This window comes from Ctenopharyngodon idella, chromosome 15 (genome assembly GCF_019924925.1).
Source record: "Ctenopharyngodon idella isolate HZGC_01 chromosome 15, HZGC01, whole genome shotgun sequence".
NCBI classification, from domain to species: Eukaryota; Metazoa; Chordata; class Actinopteri; order Cypriniformes; family Xenocyprididae; genus Ctenopharyngodon; species Ctenopharyngodon idella.
This window is the reverse complement of record NC_067234.1, coordinates 3,745,547-3,766,602: the sequence shown is the minus strand read 5'-3', so window position 1 is coordinate 3,766,602 and position 21,056 is coordinate 3,745,547. Positions and strand designations below refer to the sequence as shown.

Genomic DNA, 21,056 nt, shown 5'->3' with positions numbered 1-21,056 from the left:
CTGTGACATTTAAAATAAACTTCTAACTAACAGCACAAAGCTATTCATATTTGTGTTCACTCACATTGTGCGCTTTTGTCCTTTTTAATTTTTACTGTTTTGCCACCATGATGTGTTACAGAACACTCAATAGTTGAACTTTCTGCCTTTACGACACCTGTGCGTGTCAGAGTGGTTTTCCACAGGCCATCATTAATATCCACATCCTTTATTTGGTCAGATCCTTCTATACCCTTCAGAATGATGTTTGGTTTGCTGTATGGACACGTGTGGAAAGTCGAACATGCTACTGTGATGGTGTCACCTGTTCTGTCACCTCCATAAATCATAAGGCTGGGTGACTGTGGACTTGCTAGAGTTGAAACATTATAATTAGAACAAAAATTGATTTAAAAGAAAGTCAGTTTGAAAGAAATTTTGTCTAATGTTCTGTTATTGACCAACACTTTTAGGCACATTTTGACAATCACAGATATTAAACTAGACGAATATTATTACAAGAATATTTACATACTGTCGACATGGATTGTAGAGGTGACATCATAAAACGCATAGGTGCGCCAGCCAACATTTTCAGGGTCAATCCATGCGTATAATTTCTCTCCATGGTGGGACTGTTCCAGGTTTGTGATCAGCAGACTGCAATCCCAATTTGATGGGTTTCCATATAAATCAGTTTTCCATCTAAACTTATCAATGACTTCATTTGGATACCATGGATCATAAACTAAAGGATAACCTTTAGAGACCCACTGATACCACACAACTCTACGTGGGTTTTTAGGTGGGTATGATGAGTAAGAGAAAGAACATGGTATAACCAGACAGGAATCCTGGAGGCCACGAATGCTTTTTGGCATTGTCACTCTCCATGCCAAAGCATCATACAGAAGAACAGCTGTGGGACAAAAGTTGGAGAATATTAATGGCTGAGCGGAGGATTAAGCTTTTTTTTTATTTTTTTTTTTTTTTTTTTATAAATATTGGTGTTTAATGCATAAAGACTCAAAATGATAGTGTATATTTAAGTTATCTATTACTTTTAACACGATGCCAACTAATTCATGCTAATACACAAGAAACCAGTTTATCTATTGACAATGTTTGTGTAACACTAATGAATATAAACTTGTAAAGTGCATTCCTACACTTTCTGATCAAAAATCATTTTGGGCAGTGAATGGGGTGAATGGTGGTATAATATCACGGGGCCCACAGGCCAGGCAAAAATCATCCACACAAACACCTTCCCCTAATAATTTAACATAGCCACAATTTAAAATGCTTGGTTTGCTTTTCACTTGACAGCCCTGTAAGAGGTTTTCAACATGAAAAAAAAAAAAAAAAAAAAAAAGCCAGGCAGCATCTAATTGCTGTCTTGGCAGGTAGTGATGTTTGTCATGAGTGTTTAAAATATGCATATTGTGCAGGACTTTCTTCTGTATTTGATGGATGAATTACTGTTTACATATGGGATGCTTGGCAGTATATGTATATATTTAACATGCATATTTGTTAAATATTGCAGTTTGAACGCTTTCATTGTGCAGACTGGCTGGGGCCACAGATGTAATGCTGTATGTACATACAGTATATGAAATATCAATATATGGAATATACTCTCATATAAAGTAAAAACATTTATACTATGGGGCTGTTGAATGCTCGAACCTGATTGGTTGATCAACGTTCTAAGGTTCCCAAGGTTCTAACGTTCGCAATTATTTTCAGGAAAACTTCGCCAAATGATTTCAGTTATTTCAAAAGGTCCTTACAGCCTATAACAGCAGAAGAAACAAAACCCACAATGACACTGACCAAGCAAATAAATATAGTAAACAATAGGATGAAAACTTATAGTTTCGTTTCGCTATTAGTAGTGACAGTGCTGCCGTGAGAGAGGCACAGACACTCAGGTAGGCAAATTCACATATGCTCTCTCTCTCTCTCTCTCTCTCTCTCTCACTATGTTAATAACTGTAATCAACAGTATCATTACCAAGGCTCAAGCCTTCGTTACTAGTTCTGAAATAACATTTTGGAATTAGCAACGGAGGCTTGGGATGTGATGCGTAAGAAATTAGTGTTTAAAGAACAGTGTTTAATTAGTGTTTTACACTCGTAAAAATGAGTGTTTTAAGGACAAAAACCTGACAAATATCTTGAAATACAAATATCGAAACAGTGTCTTGAGGTGTGGTAACCATAGTATAAGTGGAATAATTGACTACGGGCCATTGAATTCTTAGAAAGGTGGTACACCTCGGGTGTGCATTATTTTCTAAGAATTCAATGGCCCAGAGTCAATTATTCCTTACATATGAAACCTATTAGAAATTAGAACAGTTCCATATATTGACATATAATGTATCCATGTATAATATATATTTTGACATATCTCATATAGAATGAAAACATATATGTACATATATGCACAGCCATATATGAAAACTATTAGAAATAGGAACAATGCCATATATTGACATAAATTTATCCCATTTAAATATATGTTCATGTATGTATAATGCATATTTTGACATATATGTCTCATATATAATTATTAATATGCCTTTGTAGGTAATGTGTAGTTTACAAATTATACATGTGTAGCATATTGTTTACATGATATGTCATAGAGTCTTAGTATTTATTTTGCATATAAAAAATGAAATGTATGTAAAATGTGTTTTTGATAAATACATGGTATAGTGGCCGAGAGAGCTCAACATGCTGCAACTGAAGAAAAAAAAAAAACACCACCAAATTAAGAAAACATCTTCATCACTTTGACAACAAATGCAAACAAATACAGCAACACGCTGCAAATACTCACAACGTAGCCTATATACGATGAGGATGTTGAACAAAAAACGTCTCAGGTTACGCATGTAACCATGGTTCCCTGAGAACAGGGAACGAGACTCTGCGTTGACCGCATATGGGGAACGTCACACGTGAACCGGTGTCTGAAAGCCAAAGAATCGAACCACTCCAATCCTGGCGACAGCCTATGACATCTTCATAGCATGACCCGGAAGTATATAAGGAGCGCCTAGAGAACCAGTCAGTATCTTATCGTCTTGAGGGACTGTTCAGCAGGCAGCCCCGAAGCATGGCAAAGCAACGCAGAGTCTCGTTCCCTGTTCTCAGGGAACCATGGTTACATGCGTAACCTGAGACGTTCCCTTTTGAAAGGGAACTCTACTCTGCGTTGACCGCATATGGGGAACGATATACCCACGCCGCCATGCTTGAGGACAGTGCATGCCAAGATGGCTAGACAAACGTCCAGCAGTTTCGAGAGAAACGCCAGATAGCAACTCACCCTCAGGTCACACAAAGGCTGTCAGTGACAGCATTCCCTACGGCCAACAGCCCAAGCTGAACCTCAAAGATGCCTTCCGAAGAAAGCCTATCAAGGCCGCTCAAAGGCTTCTGGGACCAATCTTCCGCAGAAAGAAGGTCCCTTAAAGGGAATGTGGCCAAGGAACCGAAGGGAACCCCGGCCAGTCACTAGAAGGGGACATAGTCACCCCCAGTGCCATCAGGGAGGCCGACCTAATCTGACATAGGACAAACTCAGTCTTGGCCAACGCTGTCTGAATACAGAGTCTCAACAAACGCATTCTTCAGAGAAGACAGCAAGTAAGAGCGACTGCAAAAGGCAGTAAGCAACTCAAACCCGCACAAAGAGACATCGTAGAGGGCATCCTGGAGAGCAGAACTCAGCTGAGTGCTATGCTACTCAGCGTCTGATATTGCACTGAGGAGGCTGTGCGCTAGAAAAACCCTGATACAGGGGAGCACAAACCAGCCTAGGGGCTGATCCTCAACGGGAGGCACAAACCAGCCTAGGGGCCACTAAAGTTCTAGGAGCAAAATAGAACCAAGTTACTTACAAGGTAGCTACTTAGCTCAACTAGAGCTAAAGGAAAAACCATGAAGGAAGCAAATGCAGAAAAACCGAACAACAGTGCGGTTTAACACAAAAACACACCCTGAGAGGTAAGCCACTCAGAAATGTACTCAGTAAAAGCACCTTTTACTCTCAAAGTGAGAGGAGTACACAATCGAACTCCATCATGCTGCATAGGAGGCCTACAAGGCCTACAACTTGCAAACACGTGCTAGTGGCAATCACGACACACCCATGGTGATGAGTCACATAAAAACCAACACAAAACTGTGCCAATATGTAATCTGAAAGGAGGCCTAAAATAGGGCCTACAACTCCAACCACACGTGGCGCCAGCTAGTGGTTATAAAGGGGACCAAGCTCAAAGGGGACCAGCTCTAAACCCAACAAACAGTTGTGGGTAACTAGCTTAACAAAACCTGAGCTAAGTCTACACATTCCAACAGGCAATGTACCATAAATCACATAATTACAGGGTACAATGAAATGCTAACATGGTCTAAGGGAGGCCTACAAGGCCTACAACCTCAAACGGACACGAGCATAAACCTGTGGCAGTGCTAAACTACGTGAGTAAAACTCATGATCATATACCAGCAACGCAAGCTGCAAACTAGAACAAGGCTAAATCCAATGGAGCCTACAACTCCTACAGTTATATGCAATATAGCTGTTGTGGCAATGATCAATTAGCGGGAGCTAACAGAGACCAAACTGAAAGAAAGACTCTATACACTCAACCTGAGTGTGCAATCCAACAGGTGATGCACTCAGTGTAACACACAAACCCTAACCGGGGAGTACAATAGTCACCACGCTCTTAAATAGAGGCTAACACAAGCCTGCTATTATGAGAACAGGTGCTAACCTGTGGCAGCACTAGAGTAAAGCTTACATACATGTAGGGCAACAGCTAGAACTCAAAGCAAAAAGAATACTTTGTACATACATGCCATCCTAAAGAGGATAAATGCTCTCACCAAACAGAATTATAGATCTGTACTGAACCCTAGAGGACAGAAGCTAAAAAGCTAGCACCGTAACTCAAACTTGAATGTAAATTCAAGGGGCTCAGGGGAAAGACAAATTCATAGCATGAATAAAGTTCTAGATAGTGGGGCCTAGCATACACTGCATACACTTATCTACGCAAAGATAAGGGCCTACCACTTGAGAAAACAGCACCAGGGAGGCTAATAACAGCCTGCTACCTTAGCTGTTAACCTCAGCCATTGCACCTACATAAACAAGGGGAAATGGGCATAAGGCCTAACAACTCCCTCAGGAGGAGGCCAGAACTAGGAACTATACAACCTAACAAGGGATAATAATACAAAGGGTGGTTTATAACAATAAACACCTGAACCTAGTCCTAGTCTGGGCCGCTAGGCTGTGGGCCTACGGGGCCACACGCATAGCAACACCTGGGCTTCAGCTCTGAATGTCCATAGAAAAGAGGAAATAAAGCGAAGCTCAACAAGCAAACAATGTCAGGCGGCCGATTAAGGCCGACCTAAACATAGATACTAACTGAAGTGACGAGTGCTTACTCAAACTTACTCTAGCAAACACCAGATGAGAAGCTACTCTAAACAACAGGTGGCTAAGAGGCGTTTTGTGGCCTGCACAATATATCGTTCTAGCCAACCTATCAAACTTCAGTTTGCCCAAAAACCCCTCTTACTTTTTCCGATTACATACTCAGGAAAAACTATACAGGAACACAAGGTCAACATATTTAGAAACATAAATATAGACCCAGCTCACCTTTCCTGCGGCTTGAAGACCAAAGACTCCTCTTTCCCTTATCTTTAACAAGGAAGGATGGAATCTAGGGTTCTTTAAAGCCTAAAAGAGCCTCTTCCACTATCAAACCAGAAGGCGGGCCTTTAGAAAAATATTCAAAGGCCCAGCCGTCGGCCTGACTGTTAAGGAAGCGCCTGAGTATGTAAAATGAATCCAAAGCCCAGGAGGCGGAGGAAGAAGGGGCGAGGGCAGATGTAAAGTCGCCCTCGCAACGAGAGGGAATCGATTACCGACGCAACTGCCGTATGTGATCGATCACCTCCCTTAAAACCTGCTTCTTCCTCCTTGAGTCCCGCCGTCTTAGTGACTTGCTCCGAAAAGGAGGAGGCACCCGAGCAGCCATACTGGACCCTGAGCCTCAGCTCGAGACGGACCAGCCTCCTGGCTGTCTACATGCTCAGAAAAACTATACAGGAAAAACAAGGTCATCATATTTTAAAACATTAAATATAAACAGAGCTTACCTTCCTGCGGCTCGAAGACCGAAGATTCCTCATTCTCCTTTATTTCCTTCTTTTAAGCCTAAAAGATCCTCTCATTATCAAACCGGAAAAGCGGGCCATCAGAAAAATAATCACTATGGACCCAGCCACCAGTCTGACCATAAGAAGCATCTGAGCATGATATATGTTTATAAAATATATATACACGTATATATATATATATATATATCTATAGGAGGTGGAAGAAGAAGAGGAGAGGGTAGATGTAAATCGCTCTTTCAGCTGGGGGATCGATTACAAACGCCGCGGTGTTTACAATTGATCATCCATCTCAATCTCGCTTCTTCCCTCTCCCGTCTGTCTGGGCCCAGATACAAATCTGAACGGCTAGGGTTTTTCCATGCCCTCCTGATCTCAAACATGGAGATCAGGAAGGAATGGAAAGCTTATGGGAGCTGCAGAGCTATGGACAGAAAGGAACCGCTCGTCGAGCCCTCCGTGTGCGGCCCCTTTCTTAACGCGCCCTCACGGCAGCCGCAGCCTGCCAGAAGCGTGTCCCACAAACTCCAGCAGCTCCGCATATACAGCAGCCAGAAGAGCGCTCGCTGCTGGACGTGATGACGTCAAACACGGACGTCATTGTCATCCAACAACTCATCCTCGTCAGCCCCAGTGGGCTGAGAGAAAATACACCTCTCTCAAACTTCCCAACGAGCTCACCCGCAAACCCCATGATTGCAGCCACCGTTCTGCCTCAGCACAAACGGGGCCAGAATCACCAGGCGCAGATGCGGACACCTCTTCCCTCGAGAGGAGTGCCAAACGAGAACGGAGCGTCCCATGTCTACTTGTTATTTGGCCACACCGGTAAAAAGTAGACATGGAACAATAAATGCATCCTATTCCCAGCTAGATTCGTCACTTCTTTAGGGTCCCCTTGAAACATTTCCTTTGTCATCTGTGCTATTTGCAGCGCGTTTTTTGTATTTATGTGTGTTGTGAACTTTTGCAGGGCATTTCTGTATTTGGCTGCGTTGCATGGTTGCAGTCGTTTGCTAATATATTGGGAACATTAATCTTTAATGTTCCCATATATCACACGACTGTATAACACAAAATCCTGAGACAAATCTGAATGGATCAGGCAACTTGCACTGTTTATCATTTGATAGAGCAGCAGAAGCGCAGCGCACATTCATCTGTTCCCTTTCGAAAGGAAACTCAACTCTGCGTTCGAAAACGCTATGGGGAACGCCTCCGCGTGAACCGGTGTCTGAAAACAAAATCAACTCACGACAATCCTGTTGGCCAGCGACAGCCTATGACGTCATCATAGCGCGACCCCGAAGTATATAAGGAGCGCCTAGAGAACCAGTCAGTAACTTTTTCGTCTTCAGGGACTGTTTTGTTTGAAATGATATCAAACCGATATTAAGGTAAGACAATTTATGTCTGACAAATGTTTCAGTAAGTATGTGCATCCATGTCCCATAGTGTTGACATCTGATTACATACATAACTTATAACGTTGTCTTTTATGAGAACAAAAGAGCATGTACAGGCAGTTCTTGTGGGATCTGTCTGTTATTGTGAGTGTGTTTTACTTGTAAAATGCTCCACTCTCTTCTGGTCTTTTCCTTGAGAGGAGAAGGACTGGCAGCTGCACCTAATGGTTCGGGTCTTACTCTTGCTGAGGCAGAGTAGAGACTAGATCAAGGGGTTTTCAGCTGGAGCTTGTTGAAGAGTTGAAGGGGTGAAATTCCCCGTGACCTTCGACAGCTGACGGGAGAGAACTGTATGATTATGATGATGTGTTGTCTATGATATCATTAGATTCAGCAGCAGTTGCTCTTCTTGTTCTAAAGCCAAACAAGAGAGCAGGAGATGGCTGATGAGGATGAAGATGGTCAGCCTCCTGAATCCTCAAAGCCACCCTGCCCCGACGTATGTACAGCTGTGTGAGATTATGGAATGCGCCTCTGGCAGACTGCGGCTGCAATTGGAGCAGGTTAAGAAAGAAACTACTCGCGGATTGTTCGTCGAACGGTTCCTTTTTTGCCATAATTCTCCAGCCACCATTAGTTTTCCATTCCTTCTTGATCTTCATACTGAGATCGAGAAGGCATGGAAGGACCTGTATTCAGCTCGCATTCATCAACATCAGCAGGTTAATTCGCTGGTATTGATGGAGTGAGTATGTGTACGCGTCGATGCCTCCTACTGACGAGATGGGCGCAACTATCTCGTTATATAGGTAGGCTCCAACGCTCTATACGCAGCAGCAGGTCAGGCGGGTGTTGCTTTACACACAATGTCTGTTTGTAAGCATATCAGTTAGACCTGCTGAAATTGGCTTGGTAGGTTTCTTTATGTTTTTATTTATAATCAGTTTCCCTAAGGGCCCTGAAGTTCCATTAGTTTGGCTGTAACGATATATTATTAGGGTAGTACTTTGTTTGTCCCCTTTTTTGGATGTGTTGGCTTCAGTTAATGAAGCCACCGTTCATATGTATTCAGATGTCACTGTTAGCCACCTTTTGGTTAATTAGCTTTCTCCTCTAGTAATGCTAGAGATTTGAGATTAGCTTTCACTAACTTCAGATAGATCTATGTTTAGCATTGGCCTTACAGGCCGCTTGACATTTGTGCTTGGGTTGATCTTTGCTCCTTTGAGCTTTACTCAGAAATTTAGTATTCTCAGAGTTTGCCTCCTCTCAGTTGAGAGTCATTGGTAGAGGCTGTTGTTTCTTAGCCCCAGGCAGATCTATGCTTATGTGTTGGCCTTCTAGGCCCACAGCTATAGCTGGCCTAGGCTAGAACTAGGGTTTAGGCGCTGCTAATAGCATTTTATGCCCTTTTTATACTACCCCTTTTTATGTGAGTGTAGTTTTCCTAGTTCTGGCCTCCTCTTATCAGAGTTGTCAGGCCAAGGCCCATTGTCCCTTCAGTGTAGGTGCAAAATAGATAGCAGCTAAGGTAGCAGACTATTGCTAAGTCTCCCTGGTGCCGTTGTCTCAGGCGGTGTAGGCCCTTCTCACTATGTGAATAGAAACTTTGTTACTGTGGCCCCGCTCCCCCAGAACTATCTAGTGGTACTTTGACTTCAGTGTTTCCCCTGAACCCCTTGAACTATGTTCAAGCTTGAGTGATATGGTGGTAGCTTTTTATGAAAACTCCTGTTCCCTAGGGTTCAGTACAGATTGTATCTGTTTTTGGTGAGAATTTCTGATGTGAAGTACCCACCCTGTATTTTCAGGGTTGGATTAATAGTACTCCCTTTATTGTTCAAGGTTATTGTACTTTAATATGTTAGTTCTGGTTCCTGCCCTACACGTTGTGAGCTCAGTAACTCTAATACTGCCACAGGCTAGCACCAGTGTGTTCTGGAATAGTAGGCCTGACTTTTGCCTCCTTTAGAGTATGGTGACGTAGTTTGTACTCCCCTTGCTGTAAGGGTAAAAAGTGTTTTTACTGAGTACATTGCCTGTTGGAATGTATAAGCTCAGGTTGGGTTTAATAAGCTAACCTCACTACATAGTTTGGTTTTCATATATGGCTCCCTTAGAGCTTGAACACTGCCACAAGCTGACACTCGTGTTGTGTGAAGTAGAAGGCTCCGTTTTGGCCTCCTTCAGAGCACAATAGCTTGTTGTATTACAAGGCTTGTTGGTAGATGTTTCAGTTAGAGTTTGCTCACTTGGAAAATAGCACTGCCACAGGTTGAAACGCCAGTGTCATTCTGAAGTCGCAGGTCCTGTTTGGACCTCCCTCAGGGCATGATGGCGTAAGTTTGTACTCCTCTTGCTTTAAGAGTAAAAAGTGTATTTACTGAGTACACTGCCTGATGGAATGTGTGGATAAAATTAAGCTCAGGGTGAGCTAAACTAGTTAACCTCACTGGATGGTTTGGTTCTCAGATTTGGCTCCCTTAGGGCTTAGACACTGCCACTAGCTGACGCCACATGTCTTTCTGGAGTCACAGGCCTTGTTTGGGCCTCCTTCAGAGCATGATGGCGTAAGTTTGTACTCCTCTTGCTTAAAGAGTAAAAAGTATTTTTACTGAGTACACTGCTTGTTGGAATGTGTGGATAAGATTAGCTCAGGTTGAGTTAAACTAGTTAACCTCACTGGATGGTTTGGTTCTTAGATTTGGCTCCCTTAGAGCTTAGACACTGCCACTGGCTGTCGCCACGTGCCTTTCTGGAGTTGCAGGCCCTGTTTGGGCCTCCTTTAGAGCATGATGGCGTGAGTTTGTACTCCTCTTGCTTAAAGAGTAAAAAGTGTTTTTACTGAGTACATTGCCTGTTGGAATGTGTGCTCAGGTTGAGCTAAACTAATCAACCTCACTGGAAAGTTTGGTTCTCAGATTTGGCTCCCTTAGAGCATAGACACTGCCACTAGCTGACACCCCTGTCATTCTGAAGTTGCAGGTCCTGTTTGGACCTCCTCTAGAGCACGATGGCGTAAATTGTACTCCTCTTGCTTAAAGAGTAAAAAGTGTTTTTACTGAGTATACTGCTTGTTGGAATGTGTTGTGGTAAACTGTAATATGTGGGCACTCTACAGTCTTATCTGCTAGTTAAACTCGGTTCATTCTGAGTGAGTTCCATGTTTGTGGGATCTCAAGCTGTTCTAGGTGTGTGGCCTTCACAGGCCGCCCTTTAAAAAGCGCTAAGCTGAGTCCCTGCTCTCCGGGATGCCCGTCTCTACGCTCTGGTCTGAGTTGGTTACTGCCCCTTTGCAATCACTCTTACTGGATATCTTCTCTGAAGAATGTGACTTGAGACTCTGCGATCAGACAGGTTGTTGGCCAAGACTAGGTTTTTGTAAAAGTAGACCAGGTCGGCCTCCCTGGTGGCAATCAGGGTTGAGTACGTTCCCCTGACAAGTGACTGGCTAGGGTTCCCTCGGGCCCCCTGGCCACATTCCCTTAAAGGTACCCTCTTTCTTTGAAAAGAAACTTGGTTCCAGAAGCCTTTGAGCGGCCTTAATAGGCCTTCTGTGGAAGGCCTCTTTGAGGCTTTTAGCTTGGGCTGCTGGCCATAGGGAATGCTGTCACTGACAGCCTATGTATGACCCGTAGGGGGAGTGGTTCTTGAAGCTGCTAGTTCTGACGTTTGTCTAGCCATTTGTGGCATGCACTCCCCTCAAGCATGGCGGTGTGGGTATATCGTTCCCCATAGCGTTTTCGAATGCGGAGTTGAGTTCCCTTTCGAAAGGGAATGTCTCAGGTTATGTATGTAACCATGGTTCATATGTACATGTACATGTACTACATATGTACATGTACATATGTACATGTACTATGTTTACTACAGGTATTTCATATATGGTATAAACTTATATAAAACCCAAAATCCCATATAAGCACACTGAATGTTTGCATATATGTTGTTTAGATAAACTTGCATAAATAAATTAGACATATATTGTTCACATATATGGTCTTAACATACAGTTCCACATAAAAAAAAAAAAAATCATCATATAATTATTTTTAATATATGTATAATAATTCTACAATGGGTATTTTATATACAGTATGCTGTAAACCTATATAACATCCTACACAAGCATACCAAATGTTTGCATATGTGTTATTTAAATAAACTTTCAAATATAAATTAGACATATATTGTTCACATGCATGGTCTTAACATACAGTACCATATAAAAATTCATCATATAAATATTTTGAATATAGGCTATATACTAATTTTATTATAGATATTTCATATATGGTATATAAAACCAATATAACATAAACATACAGTATTTTTTTTTTTTTTTTTTTCTCAGGTTGTTTAAATCAACCTACACATATAAATGAGACATATATTGTTCACATATAGGCTATGGCATTAACATACAGTACATTAGAAAATATATGTGTTTATACTAATTTTACTATGGGTATTTCATATGTGGTATAACAAAATCCTAACAAAAGCACACCGAATGAATATTTGCATACATGTTCTGTAAATAAACTTGCATATATAAAGAAGTATGTTCACATATATGGTCTTAACATACAGTTCTATATAAAAATTCATCATATAAAAAAAAATTAATATATGTACATACACTATGTTTACTACAGGTATTTCATATATGGTATAAACTTAAATAAAACCCAAAGTCCAATATAAGTATACTGAATGTTTGCATATATGTTGTTTAGATAAACTTGCATACATAAATTGACATATATTGTTCACATATATGGTCTTAACATACAGTTCCATATAAAAAATCATCATATAATTATATTTAATATATATAATAATTCTACTATGGGTATTTCATAAACGGTATGCTATAAACCTATGTAACATCCTATATAAGCATACCAAATGTTTGCATATGTGTTGTTTAAATAAACTTTCAAATATAAATTAGACATATATTGTTCACATGGTCTTAACATACAGCACCATATAAAAATCATCATATAATTATTTTTAATATATGTACATATACCAATTTTACTATGGGTATTTCATAAATGCTATAAACCTATATAACATCCTATATAAGCATACCAAATGTTTGCATATGTGTTGTTTAAATATACTTTCATATATAAATTAGACATAAATTAGGATGTATATATGTGATAATAATATATTGCGTTATAATATATAACAACACTACTCGTGATATAGGGACATATACATACATATATTACATTTCTGTATGGGGGTTTATATTAAATTGACATTGTATGTACTTTGGGCATTCAGAAACAAACTTCCATCCTTCCAACTGTAATTGTGTGTACACTGCAATATTTAACATAGTTCAACTGCAAAATGTCCATTATGTAAACAATATTTACACAACTAAATCCAGCACAAATTGGATATTTTTTTAAATGCTCAAGACAGACATCACTAACTGAACGAAGAGAGGGAAATGGATTCTATACCTTGTAAAAGCAATTTAAGTAGTAGAGGTCCCATCACGTTCCTGGATTTGCCCTTAAGTAAAAACAAAAACAACTGTTGTTTTATGTGCACAAAAAATATTGCCAAGAACATATTCTGTCCAACAGACTTACAATAGAAATCAGTGATTGACCACCAAACCCAGAAAAAAAAAAAAAAAAAAAAAATGTGGGCTAAAATTTATGGAAATTGAAACCTTTATTTTTCCGTTACATATCGTACTATATATATTGCTACAATATTTAATACACTTTAATTTCCATTCTTACCTTCTTAATGAAGTCTCATTAGCAAAGAAGTGGACTGGATGAAAAAGGTCTACACCATGTGAAATGTGAGAGACTGAGAGAAATACAAAAGCACTGTTCGTTATGTGAGAAGGATACTGAGTGAGCGTCAAATCACCGCACTTTTATTAAAACACTGGTTGAGAGAAGAACCGAGATGGAGGCCTATTTTATTTTCTTCCAAATAAGGCTGTTTGACCGCAGGTCTGAGGTCACACATTTGGCATCTGTTCTAAATAGCATGTAAATCCTTTGACCAAGAAAAATCCAGAATTTAAGAGAGTATATGACATTCTGCTTGATGCTGAAAAACATATTCTGAAACCACCTGCCCAAACAGAGCAGGAATGACATACAGAAATACAGATGGCAAAGAGTAACAGCGTATGTATTGCAGTGCATTTTATTAAACATTTAAGCTGGTACAAATTAAACATCAAGATGCTATTTTACATTTGAGTATTTTTTGGTCATAAAAAACTGAAATAAACACACAAAACAGCTTGTCTCTAAAACAGTGTCAATGGGAAGTTGCATGGGGTCTGCAAATTATTTCCCAAAAATGAAAATACAAATACAGTTCTGTCATGTCAACTCTCTGAGTGTTTGAAAATGTTATGTTTGGTCTTGGCAGAAAAGATCTGCTACACTGCTGTTTCTGTTATTGTTGCTATTGGTTACTGATGCTGCTGCTGCTGCCGTTGCAGAGCAAGTACGGGACTTACTATTGCCAATACATACATGACATGCTGCTGTGAGCAAGTAAGACATGCTACTGCTGTACAAAATAGCTTACATGAATTACCCATAGCAGATTTATACAGGAGGAGCAGGGGATACTGAGGGTTTCTGAAAAGCGCACTGCAACTGCTACAGCAAATGCTGACCAAGTATTTGAAGGTTGAGCAGTGAGCTCATTGGCTACTGATATAGCAGGAACCAATCAGCTGTGCCTTAAAGATAACAATGTGATTGCAAGCAGATTGAGTTAAGGACCTGTCAGCCTGTGCCATCTAAAGATTCAAAACAGAAAGTTCAGCTAAATGTTTCATTGTCTCTCACACATTAAAAAGTATTTTAGTACTATATATCAGTAGCGTGCGGTCCATATAAGCTGCGAATGCTCTGCATACCCAAGCCATTTGTGGACTCACTGATTAACATTAACACAAAAAATTACTATAAATTACTATAAATTCCTCTGTTTGAGGTATACCATAAAGCCTACATGATAAAATGTTGGAAAATACTTTTTTAAAATACTTTTTCATAGTATTTTTTTCTTTCAAACAACGGTAAGTTTCTTTAAATCTGCCAGTTACAGAGGCTTCTGGGTAAGCGGATCTACAGCAGCTTTTGCGCCTTTACTCTGTTGTTATGTATCGTCATCATTGTTCCGCGTTCTCAATGTTTGTTGGCCTATGGGGGATTCAGTGCACTGGAAAAGTTGCAAGCGGATTGCTCGCCCAAGAGGAAAAATGTGCTGCTGCTTCCAGATCGATCAAATGAAAATCACATTGTATTTGAGACAAAACAAACTCAACTAAATCAAGTGAAAAAAGTCATAACTGAATAGGCTACTAATAATTATTATATTATAGGCCAACTTATTTTAATTCTTAATTAAAAAAAAAAAAAACACTTCTGGCATGCATTTAAATTGATGCATGCCATGGTGTTCATTTGTCATCTCTGATTTAGATGTGTGTCTTCAGCCGATGCACCGTACCGTAGGTGAAGCAGTTTCTGTGACATTAGTGCCACCTAGTAGAATTACAAAAATACAGCATATTTTGCAAACGGCCGTTTCGCGCATCTCGCCTGACTCAAACCAAAAACAACAGCTTTTACGGGTGCTTGTGAAGGCATCAAGAGGTAAATGTAGGCTACTTTCTAAAGGTCAAACAAGGAATACTTTCAGCTGTGTTGCTATGTGTAATGAGAGTAAGCAACTGAGCAGCTATAACATTCTGTCGATCAAATGTATCTGTACCAAGGGTGCCACACGAGTCCTAAAAAGATAAGCCAAAGCGTCTGGATCGGTCATAAACCCTGCCCTCTCCATGTAATGTAATGGAACGCGAGACAAACTAAACAGTCAAATTACACGTCAAAATATTTTTTTTCCAAAGATCATTTCTGTCATTTTAGACAATTTTTATCACGCTGATGTTAGTTAAAACGTTTGTTCTTTAAATAAGTTTGTTTTTAGTTAGTTATTTGATGCCATAAAAACACGGGTTTTGATGTCATGATTGACAGCTGTGATTGACAGCTTCTCGGAGCGAAGTTGTCACTGAAGCACCAAAGGACTTTTTGTTCTCGATCTTCGGGAGGAGATTGGAGCTTTAACTTTAAATTCTACATTTCCAGAACTGTTTATTTCACAATGACATATTGAGTTGTTCTGCTTTATTAACTGATTCTGCAAGATGTCAGCGCCATATTGGCACACTGTGAAGGTGCGTCGTCCATCTTTTTTTACAGTCTATGATCTGCTCCAGCTGCATTTTTGACATAACACGCCACCCAGGGTTTAAAAGTCACCGCTCGCCACTGCTATATATGACTATTATGTACATTAATTATACAATAATTTTTTTATACATATATATATATCTAGAGTGTAAAATGTACACTCTTAGAAGAATGTTCAATGGAGTTCTACGTAGAACCCTTTGGTCCTTGACTCAATTTTAAAGAACCCTTTATGCCAAAAAGGTTCTGTGTAAGGAAAAAATGTCTGAAATGATTGCATAATATGGTACTTTCACATTTAATGTGTTACTTCAAAAATAGTGAAAAATTATGTAAAAAAAAAAAAAAAAAATTTGCCTGTAGGATTGTAGGCAGGATTACTGCCTGAAGATCTTGATGTGAAATCTACTGGCATTTTCATCAGATATTTCCATATAAGTTGAGGTCTGCCGTGTTGGTGTAATCATCATCACAATCATCACCCTTCAAATGAAAGATTTTAACAGAAAACAGAGATACAGAAGTCAGATTAGACAGACAATAACACATCAGATATGCACAAACTATGAATCAAAAGTTATGAGATAAAATTTATTGGTAACACTTTACAATAAGATTCCTTAGTTAAGCATTAGTTAATGTATTAACTCATATGAACTAACCGTGAGCAATACATTTGTTACTGTATTTACTAATCTTCATTAACATTAGTTAACGAAAATACAGTTGTTCATTGTTCATGTTAGTTCACAGTGCATTAACTAATGTTAACAAGATTTTAATAAAGTATTAGTAAATGTTGAAACTAACATTAATAAAAATTAATAAATGCTACAACTAATGTTAACAAGATTTTAATAATGTATTAGTAAATGTTGAAATTAACATTAACACAGATTAATAAATGCTTTATAAGTGCAGTTCATTATTAGTTTATGTTAACTAATGTAGTTAACTAATGTTAACTAATGAACCTTATTGTAAAGTGTTACCAATATATGTATGATCTACAAGACAAGAAATCAAACACTTAGCAGTTAACAGACGTTCACGTAAGAATAAAGTATATACTCACAGAGTAGCATTTGGCCTTACTGAGGTGAATCATGTGAAAAAAAAATTAAAAAGAATTTTTAAATAAAAAAATAATAAATTGTTTAAAGCATTCATCAAATTAATTATTGATAATTGATTTAAGCAACAATGGTTATGGCTGATTTAATTTTTTCATTGCTCCCCACTTTAATAAATTGCTTCAAAAATGCTAACTACAATAAAACACTGATAAAAAATCTAATTGTACATGATTTAAACATACATTGGATTGTTGTAACAAATAGAACAATATTTGAGTACTGAGAACAAACAGACATCATTAAATGCCATGAATTTAGTTCACATGCTCTGTACCTCTTTGGTGATGGCATACGAGGTTTGTCGAAAGGCTTGTTTCCTGACACCGTACATACGTTGTTTGCCCTGTTAAGATTCAAAAACCTTTATCATACTTAAGTAAAAGATAGCTTTATATATTTACCCTATAGTAAAAATTGCTCATGACAAAAATACTGATAGGATTTAACAGGAAAAAAGATTTTATATTTATATTTTTAGACATTTCATCAGTTCATGCATTCCCTGAAAAAATAACTCATGACTTTGGTGTTTCTATCACCATAATCTACCGTTTTACAGAACAAAAACATTTACAAAAACATTTAGTAGCATCAGACCTCCGCAATGTAATTGATTAAAACTGATCAAAAATCCTTTAAAAAAGGATATAATTTATATAAGATATAAGAAAAATCATACTAAGAATGCAGATACTAACCTATTGTCAAAATTCCTGTCAATCTGATGCCCTTGACCTCTCCTTCAAAATGTAAAAATAGATATTAGTCTTTAGGATCAGCAGAACATATATTTCCATGTTTGTTTCAGGTGTGAAAACGTTGGCCTACATAGCTCTTATACATGTTTTAGTTCTATGGTTCCTCAACTAATTTAATTAATATAACTAGTACCACAGTATTTGTTTCAAGGGTGTAACAGTCACATAATTCACTTTGTTCATTCTAAGTTTTTCATTTTACTAGAAGCAGATACTGGGCTCAAAAAGATGCCATATTGTAATATATATGCAATATAGTCTTTGCAATGACACAAGCAAACAGACTGTCCTTAGCAAACTGAAGAGGCAGTGTGTGGATACCTTGAAAATCTACTCCAAATAGACCTCCTAAATAAAAAGAGGAACAGAAAAAATGCAAATGAGAAAATTTAATCTTGTCATATCTTCATTTACAGATTAATGTTTTACATGCCACCCACAACTGCACAGAAAGACAGTAAAGCATTAATTGACTCAACCACAAACTGGTGAAACGGTAGTGAAACTTTTACATATTTAAAAATGAACATTGTGTTGGTGGCTTATGACCATACTGAAGATTCTGCCTCAACAACAGTGCTGAATATAGATATATATATAGATATATATAAAAAACAGTACTGTGGGGACTTTTTCAATAACTAAAGATAAGTAACACACAACAGCTTCTGACTGTTTGAATTTGTCAAATTTAATGATAAAACAATCTTTTGTAATCTAAAAACAATCTAAAACTGTGTTCATAATACAGCGAAATTTACAAGAAATATTTAATTGATTCTAGACATGGGACACAACAATAAAATTTAAGTGCTAATACTTCTCAAAATTCAAGTCAAAATTAAAAGCAGTTAATGGCATATTTTATTAAAACAACATGATCACTCACTCCCCCTAAAACCACCTATCATTAGACTAACTCAATACATTTTTTTATATTGCAATAATTTCACATTGAAGCTCCAAATTAATGTAGAAACAACATTAAAAAATGGTTTATTTAAATAATGTTTAATTGCATCTTTTTACTAAGTAGCATTATATGAATGAAGGCAAGTATCACTGATACAAATACTACTATTTTTTTCTTCTCATTTTCAGCCATTACTTATAGCCATTCAACATTAAAGTATAATTGAAAGTAACTTTTTTTTTTTTTTTTTACATTTAATAGCCTTTTAAGTTATCACAATTTTTAATTTACACAAATTTAAAGCTGCAGTCCGTAAGTTTAACCGTCATCACGGATAAATCTAACGTTTGGTGTCAGTCACCACATTGGTGTGGATACTGTACTTCGGAATCACAGATTCTCCATCTTGGAAGTATGACCAAACTAGGAATTTTCACCAGAAAATGTCATCTGAACAAGTAAGTAACATGTCTGCCACTTTTGTTCTGACCAACTGAGAAAAAAAGCATTACAATAAATCACGCTGCCAATGGTGAATAAATCTAACGATCGTTTAACTCATATCACATCAAACCGTGCAAATTATTATTATTGTTATACTTTGTTCTCAAATTGTTAATGTTAACAACATCAGCATTGCATGACTATGTGTATTTAGTGTGTATTAGCGTTACATGTAGATTTCAATTTCTGTAGCCACTCTGCAGTATTGACCTTTCTGGATTACAATCTGCCATCAAAATGATAAGTTTAATTACTGCTGTGCTGTGAGAAAAGGCTATAAATGATCCACCATCCTCACATGTGATTTAGCCTATTAGCTGGGACTCCTTCTTCATGTAAACAGACATGACTTAATGACGCAAAGACAAACGGCTGCATGCTTGAATTTCCAGTGGAAACCCACCAGTACTGCTCTTATTTGAAAACATTATTACAAGCTTACCGTTGTGAATCGGGCAAAGGTAAGGAGATAGTTTTGAACACTGGCTGGTTATGTACTTGCTTAAAAAATTTATTTTGGATTATTTTTAACCCAAAAAAATGTACAGACTGCAGCTTTAAAAAAATCTTCAAGTTATTGTTTTTGTTGTTCTTGACCCGTGTAACAGTCCTTTAAGATTTTCAGGTAGGTCTAACAGTAATATTCAGGTAGGAAATATACAGGAATTGAATAAACTAATCTCTTAGTTCTCTTTTTGCGCTTGAATGGTTTAAAAGCACTTCAATGAATGAGAGTGTTATCATATACTGTAACACTATCCAAAGGTGCCAGGAAAAAAAAAAAAAGAATTCTGCATTAATTGCATTTAATATGTTTAACGTGTTAAACAGAAAAAAAATCACAATAATTACTAATATATAGGCCAGTATAGACACTGGAAACAGTGTGTGCTTTTATCAGCAGGAAGTATCTTTAAACTCACTGTACTTCCCCTCTCCACCTCGGTCATATGATTCAAAATAACTCATCAGCACCATTTACAGTTTGACTCTTTGTCTGATCTTTTTCTCTTTTTATAACATAAAAATAATTTATTAATATTTTTATTACTAAATTTTTTATTTTTATTATATTTTATAATCATCACACAATCTGTAAAACAACTGATCTGAGTTTTTCCTGCATACTATATCTACCATATTTGTCAATATTCATGAATAATGAATATTTGACAAATCACAGTACTGAGCTCTACTGAGAAACAGGAAGAAAATACATTTGTAAGAAAAGTACAACATTGCATCTGAACAGGCTTAACAGATTAATCTAAAATGATTCCTTAATACATAAACTTTTATCCATTTTCTGCCCTAGCATAAAGTATGGATTACAGATAGTATCCAGTCCCACAACTTTAATTCCTGCTGATAACTAAGTCTCTATTCATAAAAAAAACAACTCTATACCATAATTAAAATGCAAATCAAATCACAGATTGAGTAAATTTCTGCTAGAGGAATTGTTTTGTCTTGGCTTGTTGCAGAAGAGCGCATTAGAAGCTGTTGTGTACTTGCCTCTGCTCTCTGCCACCTGGACCACCGCTGCTTTCATCTGAACGAAACCTGATGATCACACACACACACACACACACACACACACACACACACACACACACACACACAGGAGAAAGTCAAGGATTTAATTCAGTTCAAGTTCATTTATAACTGATGGAGGTTGATGAATCATTCAATACAGATGTTAAAAACAGATTTATAAGTGTAGTAATTACCTGCGAGACATTCTTGATAGTCGACTCCATATTCTAAAAAACAATTAACACTTGAGATTATCATAGTAAAACAATTATAAAACAAGTATTAATGACTTTCTACTTTCAATTACATTGTTTACTTATGGGTTCTTA

The 21,056-nt window shown here is 37.9% G+C and overlaps 2 protein-coding genes across 24 annotated transcripts in view; both read right to left on the bottom strand.

The window, feature by feature from the left end:
• The window catches only part of LOC127496289 (sialoadhesin-like), a 256,687-nt gene extending 243,049 nt beyond the window's left edge, over positions 1-13,638 (bottom strand). For 11 of the 18 annotated variants that reach the window (XR_007925278.1, XM_051864134.1, XM_051864135.1 and 8 more), the window contains exon 1: positions 515-860. Coding sequence is in view for 15 of the 18 variants with exons in the window: in XM_051864134.1 (XP_051720094.1) it covers positions 515-860 (346 nt within the window). In the remaining 3 variants the exon portion in view is untranslated. Of the gene's footprint in view, positions 1-64; positions 353-514; positions 899-13,096 lie in introns of those variants that run through there. The other 7 variants (XR_007925281.1, XR_007925283.1, XM_051864139.1 and 4 more) reach the window with 2 other exon arrangements.
• A 151-nt stretch (positions 13,639-13,789) lies between these two features.
• LOC127496305 (sialic acid-binding Ig-like lectin 14) overlaps positions 13,790-21,056 on the bottom strand; it is a 139,998-nt gene continuing 132,731 nt past the window's right edge. For all 6 annotated transcript variants that reach the window (XM_051864192.1, XM_051864193.1, XM_051864191.1 and 3 more), the window contains exons 7-13: positions 20,922-20,954; positions 20,707-20,754; positions 18,096-18,122; positions 17,715-17,756; positions 17,291-17,359; positions 16,956-16,974; positions 13,790-16,363 (exon numbers count right to left, since the gene is read on the bottom strand). In XM_051864192.1, coding sequence (XP_051720152.1) covers positions 16,301-16,363; positions 16,956-16,974; positions 17,291-17,359; positions 17,715-17,756; positions 18,096-18,122; positions 20,707-20,754; positions 20,922-20,954 — 301 coding nt within the window. In that variant the 3' untranslated portion in view covers positions 13,790-16,300. The remainder of the gene's footprint in view (positions 16,364-16,955; positions 16,975-17,290; positions 17,360-17,714; positions 17,757-18,095; positions 18,123-20,706; positions 20,755-20,921; positions 20,955-21,056) is intronic.